At 39.6% G+C, this 27,266-nt stretch overlaps 1 protein-coding gene across 1 annotated transcript; it reads right to left on the bottom strand.

Annotated features, from left to right (window-relative positions):
* Nucleotides 1-1,233: 1,233 nt before the first annotated feature.
* On the bottom strand, nt 1,234-27,194 carry TMEM185A (transmembrane protein 185A). Its single transcript, XM_069063020.1, has 7 exons — nt 26,957-27,194; nt 14,635-14,811; nt 12,893-13,100; nt 7,792-7,875; nt 5,670-5,846; nt 4,788-4,911; nt 1,234-3,184 (listed from the first exon to the last, which is right to left on the bottom strand). Exons 1-7 carry the CDS (start codon nt 26,992-26,994, stop codon nt 2,940-2,942), a joined length of 1,053 nt encoding a protein of 350 aa, XP_068919121.1. The 5' UTR covers nt 26,995-27,194; the 3' UTR covers nt 1,234-2,939.
* Between the last annotated feature and the right edge of the window lie 72 nt (nt 27,195-27,266).

Here is a 27,266-nt window from a genome sequence, read left to right as displayed (position 1 = left end):
GCAGTTAGTTTTCCAAAAATCCAAGTTACAAACTGAATTAGCAAATCACTACGGACTTTTTTATTTTTTTGCTTTTTGGAGGGCATTTGGGATTAAGTGACTTGCCCAAGGTCACACGGCTAGTTTTTGTGTTAAGTGTCTGAGGCTGGACTTGAACCCAGGTCCTCCTGACTCCAGGGCTAGTGCTCTATTCACTGCGCCACTTAGCAGCCCACTGTGGATGTTTTAAAATAGTTCTGTACTTTTCCCCATATATTATTGAAAGTTTATTGTAGAGTATAAGAAGCATTCAATGATGTCTACAAATCAAGTGTTGATATGGCAGGTGCACAAATTCTTTGACACCAGGTAAAAACATACCAAGTTTTATTGACCCCAGAATCTCACAGTGGGCAGAGGATCTCCTGGGGCTTGCACTAGTTTAATTCCTTTTTTCTTGTGCAGCAATTTCGCTGTTGTCTCTTCAGTCAGTTGTCAACATAAGCTTTATTTTTTAAAAATTACACTTGTTCTAACTCCAGAAGGAAAGATTGAGAACAATACCTGGAAGTTTTGAAGAGGGAGGTTTAGGCTCCTTAGACAAGATAGTGGTGGAGTGATGAGACAGCATAGCATGCTCATCTCAAAATCAGGCAGATCTAGGGTTAGATTTGACCTTAGACACTAAGCTGAGTGACCATAAATCACTTAACCTTTCTAAGCCTCAGTGTGCTCATCTGTAAAATGAGAAGAATAATAGCATCAACCTCACAGCATTGAGGATCCATGAGTCAAATAAGGTAACAAGTGCTTTATAACCTTAAGGTCAGCTGTTAGGTAAAGAACAACTTCCTAACAATTATACCATCCCAAAGTGGGACCCAAGGTCAACATCTAAGTGAACCATCTACGGTGAAGGGGCTGCTTTGTATGACTTAGACCATCAGGTTCTCCACCAACTCATGATGCAGGATGAGGGAGGGGTGGCCACTTGGCTGATTGCCCTCCAGCTTCTGAGATGGACTGAAACAGGTCCAGAGGATTGTATGCAAGCAAGGGACATCCAAGAGAGTCCACCTGAAGTCTTACTACACTTATGGAGGATGTTGACTTAAAGGTCAGTCATAACTCCTCAGATGATGGTGTGGCTGCTCCCCATACTCTTGCGCTGAATGAGTTTACTATGGCAACATCACATCAGGAGGGGAAAACTAATGTTTTTAATGACCATCATGCAAAACAAGTTACACAACATGCACATGAAAAATGAGGAACCAGTTTATTGAACAGCTATGTAGAGGGAAAAATAGTTAATTTTAGCTCAAGTTTTTACACACAAAACTGGAAAAACTCTGTTCCCTCCCACCCCCCCACCCCCAAACAGAACATATCTGTCCCTAGGCCAGTGCAAAGATTTTAGTTATTTACATAATTTACATTAAATAGAATTCAGACAATTAAAAAAAGTTGCCGATATTGTCAAACACTTTCAGATCTATCCTGAGGAAAAGTATCAAATCATTCTTTTCATTTGTAGTCAAAACACTGTTATGCTGGAGGAATCTGACTTCTTACCTTTGTAGCACTGGGATAATACTAAAATATTACTTTTCAATTCATTTGTAAAAGTATCTGAACTGGTGTAGCATTATCTATGACCACTAAGTCATTTCTGACCTTAAAATAAAGTTAATTCTGATGTATGTTTCCTCCTCCCAATTCCCATTTTAGTCAACTCTCAGTATTCCAATGATAATGAATGCTTTCTAGTATCAGTAAACTGATTCCAAGCCTTTTAGAAATGGATATGTCATTTATTTCCTTCTAATTTTCAGTGTTCTAAGATCAGACCTGTTGCAGATGTGGTGAATGAAAGTGGTAAATAGGGGACGGCTAGGTGGCACAGTGAATAGAGCACTGTCCCTGGAGTCAAGAAGACCTGAGTTCAAATCTGGCCTAAGACACGTGACACACTTACTAGCTGTGTGACCTTGGGCAAGTCACTTAACCCCAAGTGCCCTCCAAAAAATCAAAAAAGAAAAAAAGAAAGTGGTAAATAACAGAACTGTACAGTATGGTATTGCATTAACAAGACATGAATGACATATGCAAATGAACATCTAAATCTGGTTACTGATGATGTGATATATCAAGCTTTGAAACTGAATTCACTGACTAATATAGACCTAAATATACAAAAATCAGAATTTCAAATCAATACAATTTTCAGTCTCTGTGGTCATGTCAACTGCTTTAATAAGTTCCCATACCCAACAGACACACATTAATATTTTTAAAAGACTTGAAAGGACTTCTTCCATAATAGAACATATATCTTCATATATAAGCTTTTAAAAATAATATAATTATACTGTACAGAACTAGAATTTTAACAGAATATATTACACATTGCTAAAACGTTCATATAAATACTATACAGGCACGGAGTCACTCCATTAGAAAGTTTCACCAGTTAGACCATTAAAGATGGGTTCATGAGCATGCCCAAAGAAAATCTTAACAGGAGCAACACTAAAAATAATGCATAGGATGCTTTGAAACAAGTGGTGGAATAGAGAAATATTTACGCTGGTTGTAGATTATGTTTCACCATTGAGACTAGTACTACTTTTGAAAGGCATGGTAGCATTTAAAAAAACAGCTAGGCAAGTACTCCATTGGTCAATCTTACGAAAACAATTTAACTTGCCGATAGAAACATTTTTAAGTGTCAATCTTGAAAGCTTTCTCACACAGACATATATTAAAATAACTGTCAATATCTATATATTACATACTGATGGTTCACTAGTGGCTGTGATATTTATTCAAAGCATGAGATGAAAAGATTTGACTTTATTTCCAGTTCCAGTTTAGAATGTAGGCAAAGTAATGTAGAAGATATTTGTCTTGTGTATCTTTTATGCCACATACTGTCCATCCAATTCCTGAATTTAAACTTAATCTGGCATATCTATATTTAATTTTGGAGGTGGTAGAACATATTTTCCAGGGCTCTGTGTAATAACTACTCTAGTCTTCTTTCGGAACATAGGAGCAATTTTTGGAGGTTCTGGAACTGGTGTTTCTTCAGTTTCCTCACTGTCTTCATGATGTAGATCATATGAAATATTTCCATATTCTCTTAGAAAAGGGAAAATTTCAAGCAGAAACTGACAGAAATCTTTACGAATTCCAAACCACCCTGAAAAAAAATCCAATTAAAAAAAATAGGTTTAGGTTAAGTAAAATTCATTTTTAAAAATAAGTTTATAGTGGTACAGTCAACTAAAAAGGTGTTTATGAATTTTTTGGATTTTCTAATGGAAAATGAGAAATATAACCACAAGGACAAAAGATTCATTTTGTCTTAAGACTGTAGAAATGTCTTCTTTCTACAAGTCTTTCTACTTTTTATTCCTCCAAAGTGAGGATAAGATGCATTATACGTTTCAAATGAATCAAAGGGTTTCTCCCAAATGAATTTAAAAAAAAAACATTTTCCATTGACAGTTAGTTGTGATACAATAGGTACCACCCAGTCCCTCTAATAAAGCTGCCCCCAGAGTACAGTCCCTGAAAAATTAAGCAGAAACACCTCGCAAAGTGGCTGAAGTGGATGGAGAGCATGTCACTTTCCACTTTGAGGGTTTCCTCATCTGTCAAATTCCCAAGCATTTTTGTAAAGTGTCTTCACTTCACACCTGACCATACAAGGCATTTAAATATCCAAGACAGAAAGTAAAAACTTTTCCTGTCTATCAGGGGCTCAGTCTTTTTGGTCTTGTGAGACCCCTCAGGAAGTCTGATGAAGCTTACAGATGTATTCTCAGGATCATGTTTTTAAATGCATAAGATAAAACACATAGATTTACAAAGTAAACCAAGTATATTGAAATTCAGTTATCAAAACATTTAGGATAAACTAAACCAGGTCACAGACGCCAGAGTAAGAACCCCTGCCCTAAATAAACAACTTTTAACCTATAAAAAAAAGATCCAGAGCTACTCTTAGGAGGCTCTAGAAACTGATTTCTTCTAAAGTGATCACTTCTGATCACTTCTAAAGTGATTTCTTGTCAGCTTAACCTTGGTTCGTAGGTGCTTCTAGTAGAATTCCTGTGTCTAACTCAGGTAGTGGTGTTTCCTGTGATATGGAACTGTACACATCACCCTAGAGATCTCAACCATGGGCAGTTTCTAGAACAGCATGTAAAAATGGAAGCTAAAAGTCTTTTTTTTTTAAGTTTCTTGACTTAACAAAAAATTCTGCTAATTCCTAACCACCAATGAGAACTCGCCTTGTCCTTCATATCTGAAATTCCCATTTTTTTCCTCACAAGGTTATAGCCCTTTTAAACAGGGATAGAGATAAGATTTGTGATTTCATTGGTCGTGGAAACTTCCAGGTGTGGCTATTTCCTCTACTAATGTAGACTGGCATCTTCCATGCAACTTGTAATATTAATAGAGTTGCCTAGATCAGTGGTAGCAAACTCAAATTGAAGCAAGGGCCACTAATCCCTATGTAAGGATTCCTGTGGTTGGGTTACTGTAATTTTTACTTATTTCATTCATTCTGATGTGGTTCTGCTGCTGCACTTAGGAGTGTTATGGGTAATAACTCTGGCCCTGCCAGTATGTATTACAGCTAAGACTTGAACCCAGGTCTTCTTGGCTTGAAGGTGGACTCTGGCTTCACTGTGTCATGCTGCCTCTCACCTTTTTAAATGGCACAGTTAAAAGTTGTCATATAAAACAGCTGAGTGAAATTTAAAACCCAAGATATTTCCAAGATAGTGACTTACAGTGATTGCCTCCTTTTTGTCCAAATGTTGTTGCCATTAGAGTTATTAATGAAAGCCAAAGTGGAACAAATATAGGCACACATGAGAAAGCATTATGGCCATCCAGTTTATGAACTAGCAGAATCTGAAAGAAAAAGTTTTCAACATAATCTGTTCAGAAACATTAAAAAAACGCAGATGAAGTCAGAAGCAAGAGATCTATTAAGCAATGTCAAGTCTAGCAGTATTAACAGTGGATGGTGGGGAAGGGACAACCAGAACCCTGTCTACCTTTAAGAAAAATTCCCCTTTTTGATTTTTCTATCTCTTGGCTACCTACACAAAGCTAAAAATACTATTTGTCAGAGTTGTTTTTGTATTTCAAGAATCTGTGACTTCATCACTGCACATGTTCAGTTAGTCCACTGATGCAGATCCAAAGTCTCCATAACTTAGTATGTTGCCATGAGTTGCTATGGCCCCAAACCATTCATCACCAGTTAGCCAACCATTTGGCAATGAGGCTTTCTGAACTCGGCTAGGCTGGTCCTCAGACAACAGGCTTACAATCTTAAAGCCTTTCCAGATCAGTATGTTTCCAGAGCTTATACTCCACTGATCTAGCCTCTGAAACAGTAGTCACCCTCCATACCATGGGTTGGCATGAGAGAAGGATTTTAGTGAAAGTTACCAAATTTTAAGTTTTAAATTCTAGCATTTTGCATAGAAACATATCCCTCTTGTTCTTGTAAGTGCACAATGACTTTGCCATTAAGGCAAGAAAAAAAGAACGATGGTTTCCCATTTTTATAGGCTGACATGAGAAAACAGAACATCTGACTTTCTGTATCACAACAGATCCCTAATAAACACTGGTACATAGCTGCTGTGAGGAAAGACTACCTCAAATGTAAGCAGTGGAACAACGATTGTCATCCAGCTGATAGCCATTGTTATGTGTGTTCTCCTTTGTTCAGCAATCACATCCATAGAGCGTAAGAACAAGACAGACCAAACTATATAATACAGCACGACCAGGCACAAGAAGGACATCAAAATCCACAGAGGAACACAAACAACCTGGAGAAAAAAGAAGAAAAGACCTCTTTATTAAGGATTTTGTGGTAGGCCTTGGTAAAAAAAAAAGTTCACTATATGGGGGCGGCTAGGTGGTGCAGTGAGTAGAACACTGGTCCTGGAGTCAGAAGAACCCAGATTCAAATCCAGCCTCAGACACTTGACACACTTACTAGCTGTGTGACCTTGGGCAAGTCACTTAACCCCAATTGCCTTGCCTTCCCCCCTCAAAAAAAAAGCAAATTAAAAAATATATATATAAGTCACAAGTTATCATTAGCAGAGTTTAAAAAATGATAATGTGCACTTATATCATATTTTCCTTGTTCATAGTGTTCTCACACACATCATTAGGTAGGTGATCCCTTGAGCATAAATAACTCGACTTCATCCTAATCTAATTCTAACATGCTCTTTTCCAAGCAATGTTCCTATAGGCCTTGTGTTCTTCAGCCTTTGTGTGTGAAATTCTTCTTCAGAACCTTGGACTGTTGCATGGGTTCTCAACCTGGGGTCTGGGAACTTTTTAAAAATATTCTGAAACTAGTATTTCAATATAATTGGTACTTTTATAATCCTAGTTATATTTTACTTTATGCATCAAAAACATTGTGTCCATGGCAGAAAAAATGGTTAAAAACCCTTCTGCAATAAACAAACTTTCTGAGAGGACATTGGAACGAAGGTACCGCCCTTATGATGAATTCAGGATGGGGTGAGTCTGTCTTTAGACTGTGTTAAAAGTACCTTGTTAACAAATGCTTCATCCAGCCTATGGCATGAAAAGAGAGTGTCACAGCAGGGGTTCAGTATGGGATTAGCATTTGTCTGCAATGACTTGTCCTCTACTCTAGAGAGTTAATTTTGTTGCATACTTTTGGCCCTGCCTTCTCCAGACATTTTATTTACAGATACCCTTATTGATTCTTTTCTCGGTTGGATTTTTAATCGACATGATTAATACTTCCCCTATTACTTCCTCTTTTTTAGGATCACAGATATAGAACTAGAAGGGACTTCAGAAGCCATCTCGTTTACTCTGTCCCTACTCATTTTACAGATGAAGAAACTGAGACCGGGGGAGCTTAAGTGGTTTGCCCCAAATCACACAGGTGGTAATCGACACAATTTTTACATACTGACTTAGTGTCCAGCACTGGGCTAAGCAATGGGGATACAAAGAAAGGCAAAAACATGGTCCCTACCCTCAATGGGTGAGACAACGTGTATATTACTAGACACATACAAGATATCCACAGAGTAGAAGGGAGATAAAATGACCAGGACTGACTCCAAGGCCAGTGCTTTTTCTGCCTAATTATATCTGGGAATGCTGTCTAGTACCACTTCATATGCTGAGGCATACACACGATCAGGGCTTGCAAATCTACCCATCCATTTAGAAGTGAATTGCATTTTAAGGTTCTGCCTCTTACTACCAGTGTAAGCTCAGCAAAGTCCCTCCCCCTCTCTGGGTCTCAATTTTCTCATCTGTAAAATGAAAAGGTTGGATTAGAGGGCTTCTAAGGTCCCTTTCAGCTCTAAGAAGCCTATGATCACAGACTAAAGGAGAAATTGGAAACGTCTGAATCACTAATAGCTTTTTCTTGCTGGTGTCTAAGACTAGAACTTCCTATGTTGTCATGGTTTCTGCATCACTCATAACCCGACAGGCCCCCAATCCTACTGTTGCTTTTATACAAAGAACAGTTAGAAGTGAGCACCAGATAAAAACTGGTGCTCAAACTGCTTCCAATGAGGGAGTCAACACCAAAGAACTTAACTGAAGTCTGGGAAGCTCACCTTTACTCATGATAGTTGGGACTCATTTTTCTTACTTGCTTCCTTCCTTTTGACTAAGTGAATAGGGAATTATAAGTAAAATTCACACCCATTAATTGAAGCAAGAGTTTAAAAAGCAGGTACAAAAAAGAGACAAGGTACATACTAGCCAGGGCCAATGGATGATCTTGTCCAGTCTTAAGGCAATAAATATAAACTGAAGAATGTTGACGGAGCACAGGATCTCTAACTAAAAACAGAGAAGAAAAATATTATTTGATAACAAAGCTGGAAAATACTACTATTTCTAAGTTAGCATACTACCAAGTCAATAATGGAAATTGTAATGACATTATTACCTAAAGGGGTTCATAAATTCAGCCCAACACTTAAGTCCTGATTATCATTGTTAATGAAGAACAAAGACAGACAGCAGCAAGATGGAGCTAATTGACACTTGCTCACTCCTTCACTGAGACACTGACAGAACCTCACTGCCCAGGCTGAAAGTAAGGCAGGCAGCAGAGAGGTGGTGTGCTGTGATAACTCCATCTGACACACAATTCTAGCCTGCAAATTCCCTCCACTGCTTGGAATCTATTCTTCAGCCCTTTATTCCCTAGGCTAGGGGCTACAGACTGTATGAATATACCATGTCATTTAATTTAGTTGAAGGAAGGGAGTAAATTGAGAGAATGCATTTTCAGTAGATAGATGGGCAGAGACCAGTGTTTTCTGAGATAAAACAGGCAGGAAGTGATCCCAGGACCTAGGCCATGAAAATACTCTGTCTGGAAAATCCATGTCATGATGACTATCAATATTCTCTTCTAGGCATCCTTGAATATGATACCACAATGAATAAAGCCTGGCTCCAGAAATTTTATGACTGCACATGTGATGGGGCTATAGGACAAAGATATACATGTATGAGCAAGAATCTGCATGTAGGTCCCAGGATAAGGTGGGTGGTGGGAGGGGTGGTGCTCACAACAGTACAATTTTCAAATTTTGCTCTAATTGTATTTTTCTTAAAGAAGAAACAATGAAAGTGGTATGGCAGTTACCTTCAAGAACATGCAGAATTAAGAGAAGGAGGCATATATTTCACATAACAGAGTATAATCCATATCTCATGTTCAGAGATGTGGAGAAAGGCTTTCAGCACAGTGTGTACATCTTCAATGTAGAAATCTTCAATTTAAAGGGTGATACACACAAGAAATGGAAAAGAGGAGAAGGCATAGATAGGCTGTGCTCTCCCCCACACAGGGAGTACCCAAACTAATGAAGGTTACAGGTCTAGTAAAAGATTTGTTTATCCAGGCTTTTTAAGTCAGCCTGGCAATGAAGAACTGAGGAGCTTCAGTTTGCATTTTGAAAAGGTTAACATAATGAAAGAGAAGCAGGATGGTATAATGGCTAGTGGGCTAGCCTTCAAGCTAGGAAGCCCTAGGTCCAAATCCTATCTCTGACTCATACTATGTGACTCCTTAGTGCCCTTAGTGCCCTAGGCCAGGGCTTCTTAAACTTTTTTTTTAAAGCAACTGGGGTTAAGTAACTTGCCCAAGGTTACATGGCCAGTTATTTTGTGTAGGTGCTAAGTATCTGAGGCTGGAACTGATCCCGGGTCTCCCGATGCTGGGGCTGGCGCTCTTACTCACTGCACCACCTGGCTGCCCCAACTTCTTAAAATTTTTCCACTTGAGACACCTTCAGTGCTTCTTAAACTGTGGGTCTTGACCTCTAACTATAAATAATAGAACAGCTGTCAGTCAGTCTTCATGGGTGGAAGGAATTTCCACATCAAGATTCATTCCTCCCCCCCTTCCCCATCACCATGAAATCTCAGGTCCAGACCCCTCCTTATCACTAACCCCCAAGCAACCAAAAGCACAAAGCATCTGTGAACTTCAAAAAAAATTACAATCAATGTAAGTGGCATCATGACATTGCACATTCTCATACAAATACTTGGCAGTATTTTTGAAAGCACTTTTTTAAAAAGATAAATTTAGCCAATCTTCCTAACAGATTATATAGACTCTAAGCTACATTATTATGGTCAGTCAAAAACAGATACTTAGTATCTCAACTGTCTTTCATGTTTTTCATTTTTCTAGCCTACCCATTCTCAACCAATGGATAAGCATTTATTAAGTGCCTACTATGTGCCAGGTTCTGTGCTACAAAAAATGAAACAATCCCTATTTGCAATGAATTTATATTTTAAAGAGGGATATAGCCAATACATGTAAGCACAGAACGCATAAATTTAAAGTAAATAAATACAAATATATATGAAGTAGTTAAAAACAAGGTAGTTTTAGAGGGAGGGCATGAAATCGGGAAAGGCTCCGTATGGATGATACCTGAGTTTTGTCATAAAGGGAGAGGAACTCTATGAGGTACAAAATTCTAGGCACAGTGATGGGAGATACTCCATCATGGCAGCAGGAAACCACCGGAGTTGACTGAGTAGGGGAGAATCACATGGTCAGATCTGTGCTCAAGGAAAATGACTTTGGCAGCAGTGTATAGGATGGACTGCAGTGGAGCAAGAGTTCAGGCAGGGAGACCAATGAGGAGGCCAATGCAGTGGACCAGATGAAGGGCGATGAGGGTCTGAATTAAGTCTACGTGAATGGAAAGTAGGGATTGCCTCTGAGAGATGCTGAGAAAGATTTTGAAATTGACTGGACACATGGCAGAGTGAGCAGTCCAGGACACCAGTAAGTTCAGGAACTTGGACACTGGAAGGATTGTGGTCCCTTCCCTGAGGAAGAGGGGAGGCCTTAGGGGGAAAGATAATCAGTTCAGTTTTAGATTGCTGAATTTAAGATAGCCCCGGGGACATCCAGTTTGAAATTTCCAAAAAGCAATTGGAAAGGTGAAGGTCAGAAAAGAGACAGTGGCTACATATACAGACCTGAGAGCTGTCAATGTGACGGTTAAACCCATGGCGGTGATGAGGTTACTGAGAGAGGGAGGAGGGAAGAGAGAACAGGGTCCAGGACAGAAGTTTGGGGACATCCCAACATGAATGGCATGACATGGATGATGAGCCAGCTCAGGAGGAGCAGTCAGACAGGAAGGAGAACCAGAGATAGTTTGAGGGAATGGTATGGTCAAACAGGGTAATTTCAAGGATGGGAGAGGTCTGGGTATGTTTGAAGGAAATAAAGAAAGAACTAACTGATAAGCAGAGGTTGAAGACTGGAGAGGGGGGATAAGTGAGGCACAAGCTAAGAGACAGGCAGGTTTTGCCATGTTTTCCCTTCTAGTAGGTAGGCCTGCCAAGACTGTGGCTCTGAAAAGGTTTTTCCTCTAACTCTGCAGCTACAAATAACTGTTCCATGTACAACACTGCTAGTATTTATATGTACATTTACTTTCTCAAAAACAATACCAAGAATTACATTTTGAAGTCTGCAAACTATAGGCCAATGAGTTTGACCTCAATTTTTGGCAAATTTCTAGAACATATTATTCAAAAGGATGGTTAGACAACATCTCAAAAAAGAAACAGTGATCACAAAGAGTCAGAAGGGCTTCAACAAGAACAGGTCCTTCTAGAATAACATAATTTGCTCCTTGGACAGCATTACTGGACCAGTGGATGATCAGGGAATGCTGTAGTTTAGTTTACTTAGATACAAGCAAAGTATCTGACACAGACCCTCATGCTTTTCTTGTGGACCAGATAAGGAAACATGGGCTAGAAGATAGTACGGTTGGATGGCTCTGGAACTTGGTGACTAGCCAGATGGCATGAATAGTCATTGATGGTTCACTGTCAACTTGGCCCAAGGATCTGTGCTTGCCCTTGTGCTATTTATCATTTTTATCAATGACTTGGATAAAGGCTTATCTGCAAATTCAGAAGGTATGCCATCTAACACAAAGTTAGATGAGATAATTAACACACAGGATGACAGCATCAGGGTCCAAAAAGATCTGAGCAGGCTAAACTATTTTGGCTAAATCTAGTAAGTTGGCATTTATTAGAGACAATGTAAAGCGTTACACTTGGATTAAAAAAATAACCCAACAACCTTACTAGTACAAAATAAGGGAGTTGTGAAAAGGTTTCTATCTAGTTTTTTTTTAAAGAGAAGAAATGATGGTCTAAAAGCTCAAGGAGTTGACATGTGATATGACAGACAAAAAAGCTCATGTAATTTTCAGAGGCATTAAGAAAGGCGTGGTTGCCATAAGTATGGAGGTAAAATTTATGCTATACTTTGCTCTGGTCAGACCATATCTAGAGTACTTTGTTCAGTTCTGAGCTCCACATTTTAGGAAACGACATTGATGTAAGCTTGAAAGCATCCAGAGAAGGCAAACAGGATAATGAAAAGCCATCAGAAGGGAATGAAGAAGACTGGTCTAGAGAAAAGGAGACTGGTAGGGGTAGGTCATGGAATGACAACTATTTTCAAGTAGATGAAGAACTGTTACATACAAAAGGTATACCTGCTTGGCCTCAGAGCTAGGAGCAATGTTTAAACAGTGGAAAGAGAAAAATTCAGGTTTGATGTAAGGAAAAACATTCTAACATTTAGAGCTATCTAAAAGTGGAACAGATGATCTTAGATGGTCATCAGAAGGTAGTGGGTTTCTCATTAGAGGCCTTCAAGCAGAGGCTAAATAAACACTTGTTAGGTAGGTTGTAGCAGGGCTTCCTATTACAGTACAGATTAGATTCCCATGGGAAAATTTTTCTCCACTGCTTTCAAACAATGCCTATTGAAATTTCTTCTTGGGGCAGCTAGGTGGTGCTGGTGATAGAGTACCAGCACTGGAGTCAGGAGGACCTGAATTTCAAATATGGCCTCAGACACTTGACATTTACAAGCTGTGTTACCCTGGGCAGGTCACTTTTGCCTAGCAAAACAAAAAACAACAACAACAAAAAAATTTAAAAAGAAATTTACTCTTTACATAGTCAGGAAGGAAGTTCAAAGGGACTAACAGAAACTTAAGTCAATTTGATGAATATAAAATATTTTAAAATGCTAGAAGTAAAGGTCAAATAACCAACTTTAGATATAAAAATCATTATAAGCTTCTGATGGATCACTTTATTACTTTGTATACACTTTTTTAAATGTAAGAAAAGGACACTGTTATTGCTAGCTTCTTGTGTTTTTATACATACACACACACATACTCAACTACATTAAAATGACTGGTTGGAAATTCATGATAAAAAGTAACCAACAGTTTTACTGTAAAATATCCACCTTCAGTTTATGAAATTTTACCTCAAGTGACCTGTCATGTCGGAATCCCCATACACAAGCTGCAACAGATACTGGGGAGACAAAGAACAGCGGCATGAAGACCAGAAGCCAAAAATGGCTTCCCCTCTCAATCCTGTCACAGACCAGAACCTCAAACATCAACAGGAGCAGGTGGATGCCCACGGCAATTAACATGGCTTTAAACTCCACACAGGTTTCTCCTTCTGCTCTAAAAATGGTCAAGAGGAGAAGAAAAAAGAAAACACCAAATATCTCTGTTCAAATTTCTGTTAGAAACAAGTGTTCTGACAAAACAGTACCAAATATTGTATTCGTATAAAGGAAAGTAAGAAAGATTTTAATGTAAATGGAATTTTTAAAATGTAAAGGAACTACCCCACATGGAATCAAATGACAGCTCAGACAACCAAACTAGACTGCCCCACCTTGTGACTTCATTGTTTTATTTTTACTTTTTGGGGTCTGGGGCTGTGATGAAGAATGTTAAGAATACTCATAAGCAAAACACCACCAGATGCTTCCCTGTCCAGTGAACCTGGTGCTGGCAACCATCATAGAAGATTAAAGATGACATTACTATACCAAGTCTTTTTTTTTAAATTTTTCAAATGATTTATTAACTTCTGATTTACATCATTCATTTCCACCAGATTTTGAGTTATAAATTTTCTCCCAGTTTTTCCCCTACCCACCGTCCCAAAATAGCACTATACCAAGTCTTAATGCTGCCACTGGTATTTTTGCATACAACTTTAAATTCAAGTGTAACTTTCTTTTCCAGGATTACTACCACAGCCTCATACCCTTTTATATATCTTAGGATCATAATTTTAGAGCTGGAAGGACCTAGAAGGCCAACTACCACAAGTGTTAGAGGGAGAAACTGAGGCCTGGAGAGGTTAACTGACTTGCTCAGAGTCACAGAAGGGGCAGCAGTTGTTGACAGAGTTGGGATTTGAACCCAGTTCTCTGACTTTAAATCCAGCATTCTCTCCACTGTACCACAGTGAGTTTATCGGTAAATAAGAAACTCTGCAAACGACAGTCTATTCTAATACAATTTAAAAGCCTCTAGTCTCTCTAGAAAAGCTGAAGAAGTGGCAGAGAAGGGAAAGCTGGGTAACTTACAAATGCTTCCCAATCCTGAATTGAGAACTGCTTAGAAAGTATTTTTTCTAAAACCTTTGAAGTCAAATAGCAAGTAGAATTAATTACTCTCACTTTACCAAAAAATAAACAAGAAAATGCAGAGGCAGTTCAGTGTAGTGGAGTAACACTGGACTGAGAGGCAAGAAGCCTGGGTTCTAGCCCTGGCTCAGCCATTTCATCTCTCTAGGCCTCAGTTTTCTCACCTGTAAGATGGAAGGATTTAACTAGAAGATGTCTAAGATCCATTTCAGCTGCAAAATTCTATTATTCTATGATTCAAAAAATAGAAAAAAAAACCACTACAGGTTTATGTTCATATGACTATTCCATTTTTTCCCCTCTGCAAGTCATATGCTCTGTATCAAAAAGAGTACTTTTTAAACTGCAGCTCAGCCCCTTATATGAAGAAAGAAGGACTCACATAAAATTGTGATACACTTTTATAGCATAACCTTGTCAAGAACCATTATATTTACATATACAAAAAAGGGTTTCTTACTAAATTTGAAAATTACTCATATAGCTATGACATGCAGTTATCTCTGATCACTTCAGAAGCTAATCACACACTCTCTCTGACAAAGCAACCTTACCGATACTGGGGGTTACGTGCCCAGACTCCAGTTCCAACGGAGGCACCAACGATGACCATTAATTTCCACAGCCATATTGGAGCAAACACGGCCCAGTAACTCCACTGAATAATACCATCTAGCCGAAGGGCCAGCAGCACGGAAAAGAGCAGCAGGCAAGCATAGATGAGGAATTTACTAAAAGGAAAAAGAGAGAGAGGGGGAGAGAGGGAAAGAATACAATTGAGAAGAATCCCCTTTAGCAAAGCATTATTAGCATGGTGAGGGAGAAAACTGAGGCTCCTTGAAGCATAAAAATATTCTCTACCCAGGGCTGTGGAGATTGATTTTACTTAACTTTCTTTTCTTTTTAAAAGGGGAGGCTCACTGGGAGTGGAAGCAGATGATGACCACATTCAGAAATGACCAGGATGTAAAAACAAAAGGCATCATCAACTAAACTCTGCTTAAAACTTCTGTAAAAGAAAAAATAGTCAAAATCCATGTTCATAACCTAACATTAAACACATATGTACAAAATAATCACAACTCACTTGAGGTAATTAAAACACGTCCCTCTTGATGTCTTGAAAATATTTATACAAAAGTTTAATGAGGTGTTTGAAGGGATTATATAATTAAAATATAAATAAATCTCCCCATATGAACCTTAGAGTATTATTGAGTCATCCTGACTTTAATTATTTGTAATCTATTTTTTTTTCACAAAGAAAAGAATAACAAAATCTTAACAAAAAGAAAAAAAATTCATATAATACTTTAATTCTAAAAAGAGGTCTTACTAACTCCTGGACCTATATGTATAAACATAATGGTGATTTTCCTTAAGCATAAAAAAATCCTACAGAATCAGATTCAGTTGGAAGCTATGACATTTCCTATGATTTTGAAACCTAAGGTTTGCCAATGAAATCGCTAAAGGGGGTTTAATTTCACCTTGCAAAAAAAAACCAACCTACATCCTCCAGCGTCACCAAATGGTAGTGGTATTGACCTTTGGGCTTAAGTCAGGAGTTCTGGGTTCAAATTCTAGGCCTGACACCTGCTGTTTGGGTGACTTGGCACAATTCTCTTCACCTTTCTTTTTTAAAATTTATTTATTTTTAGTTTTCAACATTCATTTCCACAAGATTTTGACTTACAATTGTTATCTCCCCATCTTTCCCCTACCCCCACCCCAAAATAGCAATCCTACTGAATACCTCTTACCCCAATCCGTTCTCTCTTATATTCTCCCCCATCACCCCCCTAACTTTCTACTAGGGCAAGATGGATTTCTACACCCCAGTGCCTGTATATTTTATTTCCTAGTTGCATGTAAAAAACAATTTTTTTTAAACATTTGTTTTAAAAACTTTGAGTTCCAGATTTTTTTCCTTCTTTCCTCTCACCCGCCCCCACTGGGAAGATAAGCAATTCAATATAGATTGTACATATGTAGTTACCCAAATCATTTCTATAGTTGTTATATTGTGAAAGATCTGTTCACCTAAGCTTCAGCTTCCTACTCTATAATGTTTGCATTAACTTACTCATTGAGGTGATGTGGAGAAAGCAATCTATAAAGCTTACAGGGCTATATAAATATGTCTGCTTTGCAGAAACTTTGATGGAGCTCTCTGTGCAGGTCTCTACTTCCTAGCTCTTCCTCTTCACAAGTGAACAGAATGAAAAGAATAAAAAGAGCCAGAGGAAGAAATAGCCAGTAGTCAGTAATACCTTTTGGGAAGCAAACAGAGTCTTTGTTTTTGTTTTTTTATTTAAGCAATGGGGGTTAAGTAACTTGCTCAAGGTTACACGGCCAGTTATTTCTGGGTGTGGTGCTGAGTGTCTGAGCCCGGGATTCGATCTCCAGGTCGTCCCAACACTGGAGCCGGTGCTCTTACTCGCTGAGCCACCTGGCCACCCCTAAGCAATCGGGGTTAAGTAACTTGCTCAAGGTTACACGGCCAGGTGTTTCTGGGTGGGTGCTAAGTGTCTGAGCCTGGGATTCGATCTCCAGGTCTTCTCAACACTGGAGCCAGTGCTCTTACTTGCTGTGCTACCTGGCTGCCCCCAGAGTCTTTGTTTAAATATAAAAGCCCTTGTGCCTGTTCTCCATCCTCTCCTCCAGGGAAGAGAAGTATTCTTACCTCCAACTACCATCTCAAGCAGAATTGAGGGGAAAAAAAGAATATAATGAACGCTTCTTTTTCCCCTTGCATTTTGTAAACCAATACATTTTGTTTTAATACAGTTGAAAGACACAGACAAACCAGCATACTTACTATCTGCAACATGTATTCCTCTGTGCCATACTCGGCCCTGCTTAGACTTCCTTGATGCCAGAAGAAAGCTGGGGGGGGGGGGTTTCCTATCTCTCTCTGACACATCCTGGCTGTGTGACTCCTGGGGAAGTCCCAGGACCAATTCCTTGGTGTTCCAGCCAACTCTCGAAAACTCTTAGAGGCAGAGAAGGTGCTACCCAGCATTGGGAGAGGAGTTTTTTTATCTAGGCGTTCCACCTACCAGTGAAATCCCAAGTCCAATTCCAAACCCCATCCCTACTTGTTTGTGTAATTGTTAAAAACACAAGTGGCACTGCTATGGTCTGCTGTGCTAAATCTAGGTGGGAGGGACCCATCCCAGTTTGCCTTCCTTTACTTACCTGTAGTTGGTACATAGATTAGGATCTACTTACTTCATTCTATATCTCTGCCTACAATTTTTTGCATCAAATTTCTTCATATTCTTTGTTCCTTGTTGAGGTGCTAACAACTTACATACAAAAATAAATTTATACATCATTTCTAGATGCTAGATTCTTCTTAGGAACCTCCTAAGCTTGATAATACAGTTTCAATGACAAATTGTCTCATTTAGAAAGATACCTCTTATCCCCGACACAAAGCAGAACCTTGTGAACAGTAAACAGTGTTTTTGAATAGAAATTTCAACTGTTTTAATTCCAGATGCAAAAGTGTATTATATACTAATAAGGAAGTACATTAAACCATTGGTGTTAAACTCAAATAGAAACAAATACCTGTGGGAGAAATATTGATTTAGAAAATTAAAAATATTGTCTGTGTTGTTATTGCATTTTCATTTACTTTATTAAACCTTTCCCAATGATACTTTTCTCTGGTTCAGCAGGCTCTTAGTGAGGATGATACCTCTGTATTAAACCATACAATAAAAACAAAATTAATGTGGTTCATAATATGCCTAGGACATGAGAGCTGACAAAATTAAAAGACTATCTGGATGACTGAATTAAATATTGGGAAATACAATTACTAACATTATCAACAAAAGGGAAATGTTTTTACCCACATTTTATACTCGGAGTATAAATAGCCAAGACTGAGTAACAAATCGCCCAGAAGGAACACATACTCTAAATTACCATTTGTAACACATTTGGTTCTGGAATTTAATTCAAGGTTTTGATTTGATTTGATGAATATTTCCTCAGTCCTAATGTCCCATATATTGCCGCTCTACCTGTGATCACTTAGGGTAAATGAAAATGCCAAGCTCTCAGATTATGAAACCTAATTAAGGGAATTTTGAGAAACTTCTAAAATGCTTCCTTCATCTCTTTGACCCTGCCAATCCTGCACTTACTATTTTTTCCTTTTTGGAGGGGGGAAGGCAGGGGAATTGGGGTTAAGTGACTTGCCCAAGGTCACACACACAGATAGTAAGTATTAAGTGTCTGAGTCTGGATTTGAACTCAGGTCCTCCTGACTTTAGGGCCAGTGCTCTGTTCGCTTTGCCACCTAGACACCCCCTCTGCACTCACTTTTCAAGAGCACAGGTATGTTTTTATTCAAGAAAAGTATAAATACTATGCTCAGGCTCAACATTCAAAGAGCAACTGTCAGGTCACTTAGTTCCTCTATGGTTTCCTACCCAGGGTTGGGATTATTTCCAAAGAAGATTTTCAAAGAGCTTCTGAGCAATGGCAGCATCACTGAACTAAGTGTATACCCAATGTTCCAAGGGGACTTCTTTAAAGGCCAAGAGTCATTTGGATTTATGTACTTTTATCTGTGTGTGTTTTTGTGCCTGCAGAGTCTAGGTTTCAATCAAAGCACCTCCTTAAACGAAAGTTCCTTATGACATAATGTGGTTACTTGCTTCTGGATTAATTTCTAGAAGCGATCAGGTTGACTGCAGTGAAATATCACTTTATGTTATTTATGTTAGGGAAGATGACTTTTTTATAGATGGTTTGAGATAAGAGATGAAAAAACCCCACATGGAAGGGTAGGGAAGGGGTGAGCCCTCAACCAAATGAACAGCTGGCTAAGAAGATGGTATCTGAGAACAGGAGTTGGATTTCTCAATCACAGCTTAAAATATAGCAGTAATGGGCTCCTGGCCAGGGAGATTTTAGGGCTGGTAAGAATCTACTTGCCCAGAATCTTGTAAATCTAATTAGAAGAATTTTAAATTGAAAAGGAAGGGGAATGGAGAAAACTGCCTCCATATCTACACCAAACTGGATACCATAAAGGGCAGCTACAATGTGGGAGGAATAGCAATAGAGATGCCTAGCAATTCAGAAGACAAAATCCAATAAAAATCGCCAATAAGAGAAAAGGCATGGCCTCAGATGTCTGTACATGAATGCCCAAAGCAAGCCACACTACAGATCTGAGTGCAATGAGGCACATGTGCAATCACTACAGTGTGACTCTGGAAGGACATACCTTCATCAAAAGCAACACCCATTAACCCTGGGCCTGATCTCTGAGGCCAAGCACAAGTCTGATCTCTCTTGCACATGACAGCCATAACACTAAAAAGAACTTATTACTACTTCAAACACTAGGTTTTTGATGATAGATTTTTGTTGTTCAGTCATTTTTCAGTCATGTATGACTCTCTGTGACCCCATTTGGGGTTTTCTTGGCAAAGATACTGGAATGGTTCGCTATTTCCTTCTCCAGCTCATTTTACAGATGAGGAAACTGAGGCAAACAGGGTGAAGTGACTTGCCAAGGGTCACACAGCTAGTGAGTGTCTGAGGCTAGATTCGAAGGGGAATCTTTCCAATTCAAGGCCCAGTGCTCTATCCACTGTACCACCTAGCTGCCCCACTGATGACAGGCAGCATGTATGATTTTTATTTCTTCGCATGTATATTTTTCATGTAATATTCACAAAGTAAAATTAAGAGGTGGCCTTATACCTTACCCTCTATCTGCTCAAGTGATCCCAATTCCATTGCATCTCTACTACCAGATAACCTCCTGTTATTCCCACTCCTATCATTTATTTTCGATCTCTCAGTTTCTACTGGCTCCTTCCCTACTGCCTATAAACTGCTCATTTCTCCCTCATCCTCAAAAAATTCTTATGTGATCCTACCATCCCTGATAAACTGTCTTTTCTACTCTTTGTGGCTAAGCTCCTCAAAAAGGCCTCCAATAATAGGCACCTCCACTTTCCCTCCTCTCATCTGCTGAACTTTCTATTGTCTGGCTTCCAACCTGATCATTCCATTGAAACTGCTTTCTCCAAAGTTACCAATGATTTCTTAATTCACCAAATCCAGTGGCCTCTTCTCAATCCTTATTTTCCTCAACCTCTCTTCAGCTTTTGACACTGTTGAGTATTCTCTCCTCCATGATACTCTCTTCCCTCTAGGTTGTTGCAATACCTCTCTCTCCTGGTTCTCCTCCTACCTCTCTGACCACTGCTTCTCAGACTCTCTGCTGGATCCTCATCCAGATACATCCTCTAACCATAGGTGTCCCTCAGGATTCTGTCTCTCTCTATATTATTTCACTTGGTAATCTCACAACCCCCATGGATTTAATGACCATCTCTATGCTGATGATTCTCAAATCTACCTATTTTGCCCCGACCTCTCTGTTCATTTCCAATCCTGTATCTCCAACTGTCTTTCAGACATGTTGAACATGTCAAATAGACATCTTAAACTCAACCTGTCTGAAACTGAAGTCATTATCTTTCCCCTTAAGCCCTCCCTCCCCTCTACCTTCCCTATTACTGTAGAAGGTAATGCCATCCTTCCAGTCCTCTAGACTCAAAATCTAGATGTCACCCTCCATGCCTCACTATCTCTCACCCTCCCCTTCTCCCCATATCCAATATGTTGCCAAAGCATGCCAATTCTATCTCTCAGATATGCCCCCTTCTCTCCCGATATTGCTACCACCCTGAGGCAGGCCTCCATTCAGCCACCAAAGTGATTTTCCTAAAGCATAGATCCAACCATGTCACCACAAACACCTATTCAATAAACTCTCTCTCTCTTTTGTTGCTTTTTTGGAGGGCAATTGGGGTTAAGTGACTTGCCCAAGGTCACACAACTAGTTTTTGTGTGAAGTGTCTGAGGCCGGACTTGAACCCAGGTCCTCCTGACTCCAGGGCCAGTGCTCTATTCACTGCACCACCTAGCTGCCCCCTCAATAAACTCTTAATGGCTCCCTACTGCCTCCAAGAGCAGATACAAAATCCTTGGTATAGAGTTCAGTGTCCTTCCTAACCTAGCCTCCTCCTACCTTTTCAGTCTTCTTACATCTTACTCTCTGACATAAACTCTCTGCTCCAGTGATAACAGTCTTCCTGGCTGTTCCATGACTAAGACACTTTACCTCTCATCTCCCAGCACTGTTCTCCATCCTCATCTTACCTACTGCCTTACCTAGCTTTCTTCAAGTAACAATAAAAATCCCAGCTTCTCCAGGAAGCCTTTCCCAACCTCTATTACTTCTAGTGCCTTCCTGCTGTTAATTATTTCCCATTTATCCAGCCTATAACTTGTTTGTACATATTTGTTTACTTGTTATCTCCCTCATTAGATTGTGAGCTCCTCAGGGCAAGGACTACCTTTTGGATGTTTTTCTATCTCCACCGCTTAGTACAGTGCCTGGCACATAGTAGGTGCTAATGTTTACAGACTGAATGACTAAGAACTATAAAGCTGGAGAAAGAAACACTATACCCAATTCAGCCAGTGCAGTTGATGCTCAAGAAGATGTAGAGGCCCATTTATTCAATAAATATCATATTACAATTCCTCCAAATTAATTTGACTGAATGACCAAGTTACTGCTAATCCACATAAGTTCAAGATATAATGAAAACTTTTAAAACGTGGAACACAAAATCCACTTGGTTTCCTCTAGATTTTTTGACTCTGATCAACTCCTAATAATAGGGATAGGGAAGGGGTTGAGGGCCAGGCTTGGCAGTGGGGTGCAGTGAGAAGAATGCTGAATTTCGAGTCTGAGAACCTCAGTTCAAATCTCAGTTCTGTCACTTACTACCTATGGGACCTTAAGCAAATTACTTCACCTTCATGGGCATCAGTTTTTCCTCAGCTACAAAATGAGGAAGGTAGAATAGAGCCAATGATTTATGACTCAATCTTCTCACAGTTTGTTTTACAAATAGTCATGGAAAAATAATTAACATTTATAGTCATTTAATTTTAGCTATACCATTTAAAAAAACACCATTATAAATATAAATATTTTGATGACACCTATTAAAGTTCAACCATCAACTTGTTGCTATTCATTTATACTGATATGGCTTTACTGATGTGGCTTTAAAATATGTAACATACTGAATTTTTAAAAGGACTAGTTGATGAATCCTCTACTCTCCTTTCCTCTCTTTTCACCTAGGTTCCTTCCCCCTCAGCTTCACTGAACAATCCAAGCTGGAATGATGCTGACCCCAGACTCTAATTTGTTAAAAAGGATGTCAAGATCTTAGTTCTATCTTAGAGTCTACATGCTTCAGAAGTCCCAGTGATGGCTCATAAGCCACAGGTACTGGGCAGCCTTTTTTATCCTCTGTAGTAAGGAATCTCCAGCTTTCATGATTCTAAAGGATTAAAGTAGTCACACTGATGCTCTGGATACATGCAAACCAGCAGCCACTCTGAAATGAGGTTTAGAAATCCCATGACTAGGGTGCCCCAGTCATTAGAAAGCCTCATTCATGCAGGTAATGACTGTTGATGAAGCCAACATATCTGATTCAGCAGGTCTTAACTTGCTGTGAAACTAGAGAGTAATTGTGAAAAGAATGTCATGATGCTGGAAATAGGCTCACAGCTGTTACCTGGTAACCCAGCCTGCCCATCCAAGTGCTGAGAAACCACCATCAGCCCTATCCTGGAAAAACACCACCACCACCACCACCACCCTGGTCACTTCAATTCCCATAGCTATCCCAGACTCAGAAGGCTGGAATGATCTGGATCCACTGTTGAGTTTAGGTATCTGCCACAGCTCTGGGCCTCTCCCATGCAAATATAATGACAATCTATTTCTGATGGGGATTGGGGGATAGGGATGGGATACCCATGCTTCAGGACTCCATGGAAGTAGTAACTGAAAATAACAGCATGGGGTTTCCCCTAAAGATTCCCAGATTGTAGGATTCTGTAGGGAGCATGGGACGACCACTGCTTCTTAGAATCTTGGAGCCAGGGAGAGAGGCCTTATTGATCCAGAGGTTCTTAACCTTTTTTAGAGTCATGGATCCCTTGGGCCTCAACTTGTGAAGTTTGGATTCAGTCAAAGGGCTGAACCTGAGGAACTAGAGAGCCACATGTGGCCTTGAGGTCACAAGTTCTCCACCCCTGCCTTGGGCCATCAGTCTGGTGAAACACATGGACCCTTCTCAGAATATTTTAAAATGCATAAAATAAAATATCTGGATTTACAAAGGAAACCAACAATACAGAAATACAGTTATCTATTTCTCTCTCTATATATATATTTTAAAAGTACATGGAATCCCGGTTAAGAATTCCTGATCTAATCAAATGCTGTTGTTTTACAATTGAAGTCCAAAGAGTGACTCAATTATTATTAATGGCAAATTTTGCAGAACCAGAACCAGGTATTCTTTCTTTTTATGTAAATAGTATTTTATTTTTTTCAATCACATGTAAAGACAATTTTCAAAATTCATTTTTTATGAGATTTTGAGTTTAAAATTTTTCTCCTTCCCTTCCTCCCCAAGAAGGTAAGCAATCTGATATATCAGTATTCTTTCTATTAGATGCATAATGCCTTTTAAAAACTGAGCTTTATAAGGCAGGGACCCACACTCTCTAATAATAGGCTCTCTCCCTAATTCAACATTGGATAGTAAGTCACTTGAAAGCAAGGGCATAGAATGTGTGTGGTTTTTCATCTTTCTATACCTAGCACAATACCCACTAGCTTAGAGTATGAAACTCCAATTAAGGCAGACATCTATTTAAGTCATACACAGAGTTCCTGGGGAATCGTCTGAGGTTAAGTAACTTGCCCAAGGTCACTATACTACTATATCCTGCTGGTATTGAACTGAGGTCTTTCTTACTCAAAGCACAGAAATTATTCTCTGTACCAGGTTACTGCTATGCCTGGAACAAAATTAGGGCCTAATGTTTGCTTAATTGGTGTTGAATAGCACCCAAGTATATGCCTGAAGGACCCTTTATAACATATAAAGAGGAAAAGATGTCATAAAGACAAATCTGTCGTGCAAAACATACCAAATTCTTCAAAAGTGCCGTTATAGCCTTTGTATGACATCTAATCCCACTAAACTGAAGTAAAACTCTGATTTGTTAGTAGTTTCAAGAGAAAAAATAACACACCTCTTGGAATCTCTATAATCCAGTTCACTCTTAATGACTTCAAAGTGTGCCAATACAAAAACAATACAAAAGATAAACTACAATACAAAAGACAGTTTAACATTTCAAGTATATGTAGTTTGTAGTAGAATTAAAATAATAAGTTGATGATTGTCAAATGCCAATTTGGGAATATGAAATTTTCTTATACTGATCTCAGAAGAAACTCAACATACCAAAATGCTTAAAAACAAAAACAAAAAAAAACTCCTGCTAATGTTTTTGTAGCTGCAACAGCAAGGTTCTTCCTGCCAATACCCTTAGTCACAGGGTCATAGATTGGAAGTTGGAAAGGACCTTGGAGATCATCACCTAGATCCCAGGTCACACGGAGTCAAAGATCTGAACCCAGGTCATCTGACTCCAAATCCAGTGTTATGGCATAGGTAATTACTTCCAATTCTGAATTGTTGGATTATTATCCAACAAATTTGGAATCCTTTTTGGCAGGGAAGTGCTGTACAATCACTGTCACATTTCTGGTGAGAGATCTAACTCCCTCCACTGCTAAAACAAACAGAGGAGTGGCCCCAGGCCACAAAGCAGGTTCCTATGATTCTAGCTCTAGATCAAGATGGGTCCCAGGAGTTTATCTAGTCTAAGTCCCTCATTTTACTGATAAGGAAGGAAACACAGGTCCAAGGAGATTAAATGATTTGCCTAAGATAACAGAGGATTTGAATTTAGATCCTCAACTCCAGAACTAGTGTTTTTTCCACTGTACCATAAGTTCAGTTTTTATTAGTTTTTTCATTTTTTGGCACTTCATTTCTAATTCCATTCCCTTCAATTCATTCTTTATATCCAAATCTCTGATGTTTGCTTGCATACATCTCATCATGCCACTCCTCAAGCATCCCGAAAGGTTTTCTACTGCCTATTAAGTCAGGGTCAAATTCTTCTTTCTGGCATCCATGAGCCCCCACAATCCTATGTCATACAACTTCATTTTACTTCTCTTCAGGCATCATATTCTATCCTCAAGGAAAATGAGGCATTCTCTCTGTTCTTCTTTAAATCCCTAATTTAACCTGCACCTCTTCCTCATTTACCCCTCTGCTTGAATTATTCCCTAGGTCTGGAGGTCCACCCCCCCCCCCCCCCCTTTTTAAAGGCCACCTCAAACATCACCTTCTCCAAGAAGTTCTCCCTGATCACCTTTATTATTTCGGAATTCTCTAATACACTTAGCATGTAATGTACCGTTTTATCCCAGTTCTATGCCCCCCACCCCTGCCCCCACACAGCAGTTTGGTAGATCCACTTAGCCAGAACCTATGTTTTATTTAGACTTTGTATACTCTTCCCCTCCACCTTAGCACAATGCTCTGCAAACAGCAGCTGCTTAACATGTCTGGTGAATGAATGAATGAATGAGGATCAAACATTAGCTCTTAGTGGCATTTATAGTAGTGGAAAACTCATTTCTGAAGCATTGAAAAAGTTCTCCATTCCAAGATACCTGGGATACAACATACCTATGAGGCTAACAATGATGCAGCCTATTTCTATAACACACACACACACAATCCACTACAATCTAAGCCATATGCCTCTATATTACAAAACTTCCAGTTACCTTTTTCCTGCCCCAGGACTTTTGCCTAGAATATGGAGTTCCACAGAGGCATTGCTGTATACAGGAAGACACCATAGCCCGGTTCAACACTAATTTGATGAGGAAAATCATGACTTCTCTGCCTTAGTTTTTTTCCATTTGTGAGATAAGGAACCTAATTCTTGCTTCAGTCAGTCAGTCAGTCAACAAGCATTTATTAAGCCCATGCTATGTGCCAGGTATTGTACTAAGCTCTGGGATACAAAAAAAGGGCAAAATTACAGTCTGCTCTCAAAGAGATCACAGTTTAATTAGGGTGACAAGGTTAAAACAACTCCATACATAGGTTATATATATATATATACATACACAGTGTAAATGGAAAGTAATCACAGAGGGAAGGCTCTAGCAGTCCCTACCAAAGCTGTATGGTGAAGCAAGAAGGTGGAAAATTCTAAGTTTCTCATTAGAAGATGCTATGTAAGGCAAGTACCAGTATATCTTGTCATCAACTCTAGGCTGAGTTCCAGATACAAATTCAGCAAAATAAATAAAGGAAAGAAAAATTTAGGGAGAGCAAAGTATAGGGTTGAAAAATCAAGGAAAACCTTAGGGGTTTAGAGTAGCAGGTCGAGAGCAGGGTGGTAAGACAAGGGTGAGAGAAATGAAAGAGGTCTGATGCTGAGCCCTGGAAGGCAGAGGGGGGTAGGAGAAAAAGAACAAGGGAACGAGAAGGAAGTGGTGAAAACAATGAAGGGGGGAGTCGAGGAAGCGGTCTGTTAGCTGTGTTTGTGTGTGTATGTGAGTAAGTGTCTGGTTCGTAAACTGACAAATAACTTGAAAGCAGACATTCAACGTTTGGCCTAGGAGGGGTGAGGGGAATTGATGGTAATGTCAGGGGAGGAGAAGAATGAAGGAGAACAAGGGTCGTTTCCAGGAAAGGCCCTTTACATAGTAAAAGAGGAAGCAGAGGGGAACAGTATCAGGATCTCTTTCCCGGCCCCCCACGGCTGTTCTCGCTGCTTCCCCCCACCTCCTGCTTCTTCCCTCCGGTGTCTCTGGCCCTTCACTTCCCGGGGGGCGCTGCTGGGCCTCACCTTGGGTTAAAGTCCTGGAAGAGGCCCCTCAGGTTCATGGCGAAGAACTCCGCTGCTTCCTCCTCTTCTTCCTCCCCGACACCGCTCTAGTCCGTCACAACGGATTCATGGTGCTACCCGTCCCGCCGCTGCTCCGGGTCCGTGCCTTTCCTCTTTTGCCTCAGCCTCCTCCTCCTCCTCCCCCTCCTCCTCCTCCCGAGGCCCTAGAGGCCGCCTCCTCTCCCCCACCCCACCTCCAACTCCTCCCTAACCGGCTTCCGTAAAGGGACTGAGCATGCGCTCCGAACCTGACTTACCCTTCGGGCTCTGA

The sequence above is a fragment of the Petaurus breviceps genome, unplaced genomic scaffold (genome assembly GCF_028583685.1).
Source record: "Petaurus breviceps papuanus isolate PSGF00001 unplaced genomic scaffold, PetGlider_PUasm1.0 90535, whole genome shotgun sequence".
Classification (NCBI taxonomy): Eukaryota; Metazoa; Chordata; class Mammalia; order Diprotodontia; family Petauridae; genus Petaurus; species Petaurus breviceps.
This window is presented reverse-complemented; position numbering and strand designations above follow the sequence as displayed.

Coding starts and splice junctions, on each gene's coding strand:
- TMEM185A (XM_069063020.1), bottom strand. CDS start 26,994: ATGAACCTGAGGGGCCTCTTCCAGGACTTTAACCCAAG. Junction 7,876..12,892: donor GACATGACAGGTCACTTGAG/GTAAAATTTCAT, acceptor CTCTGTTTTTAG/TTAGAGATCCTGTGCTCCGT. Junction 3,185..4,787: donor ACAAAAAGGAGGCAATCACT/GTAAGTCACTAT, acceptor ATTTTTTTTCAG/GGTGGTTTGGAATTCGTAAA.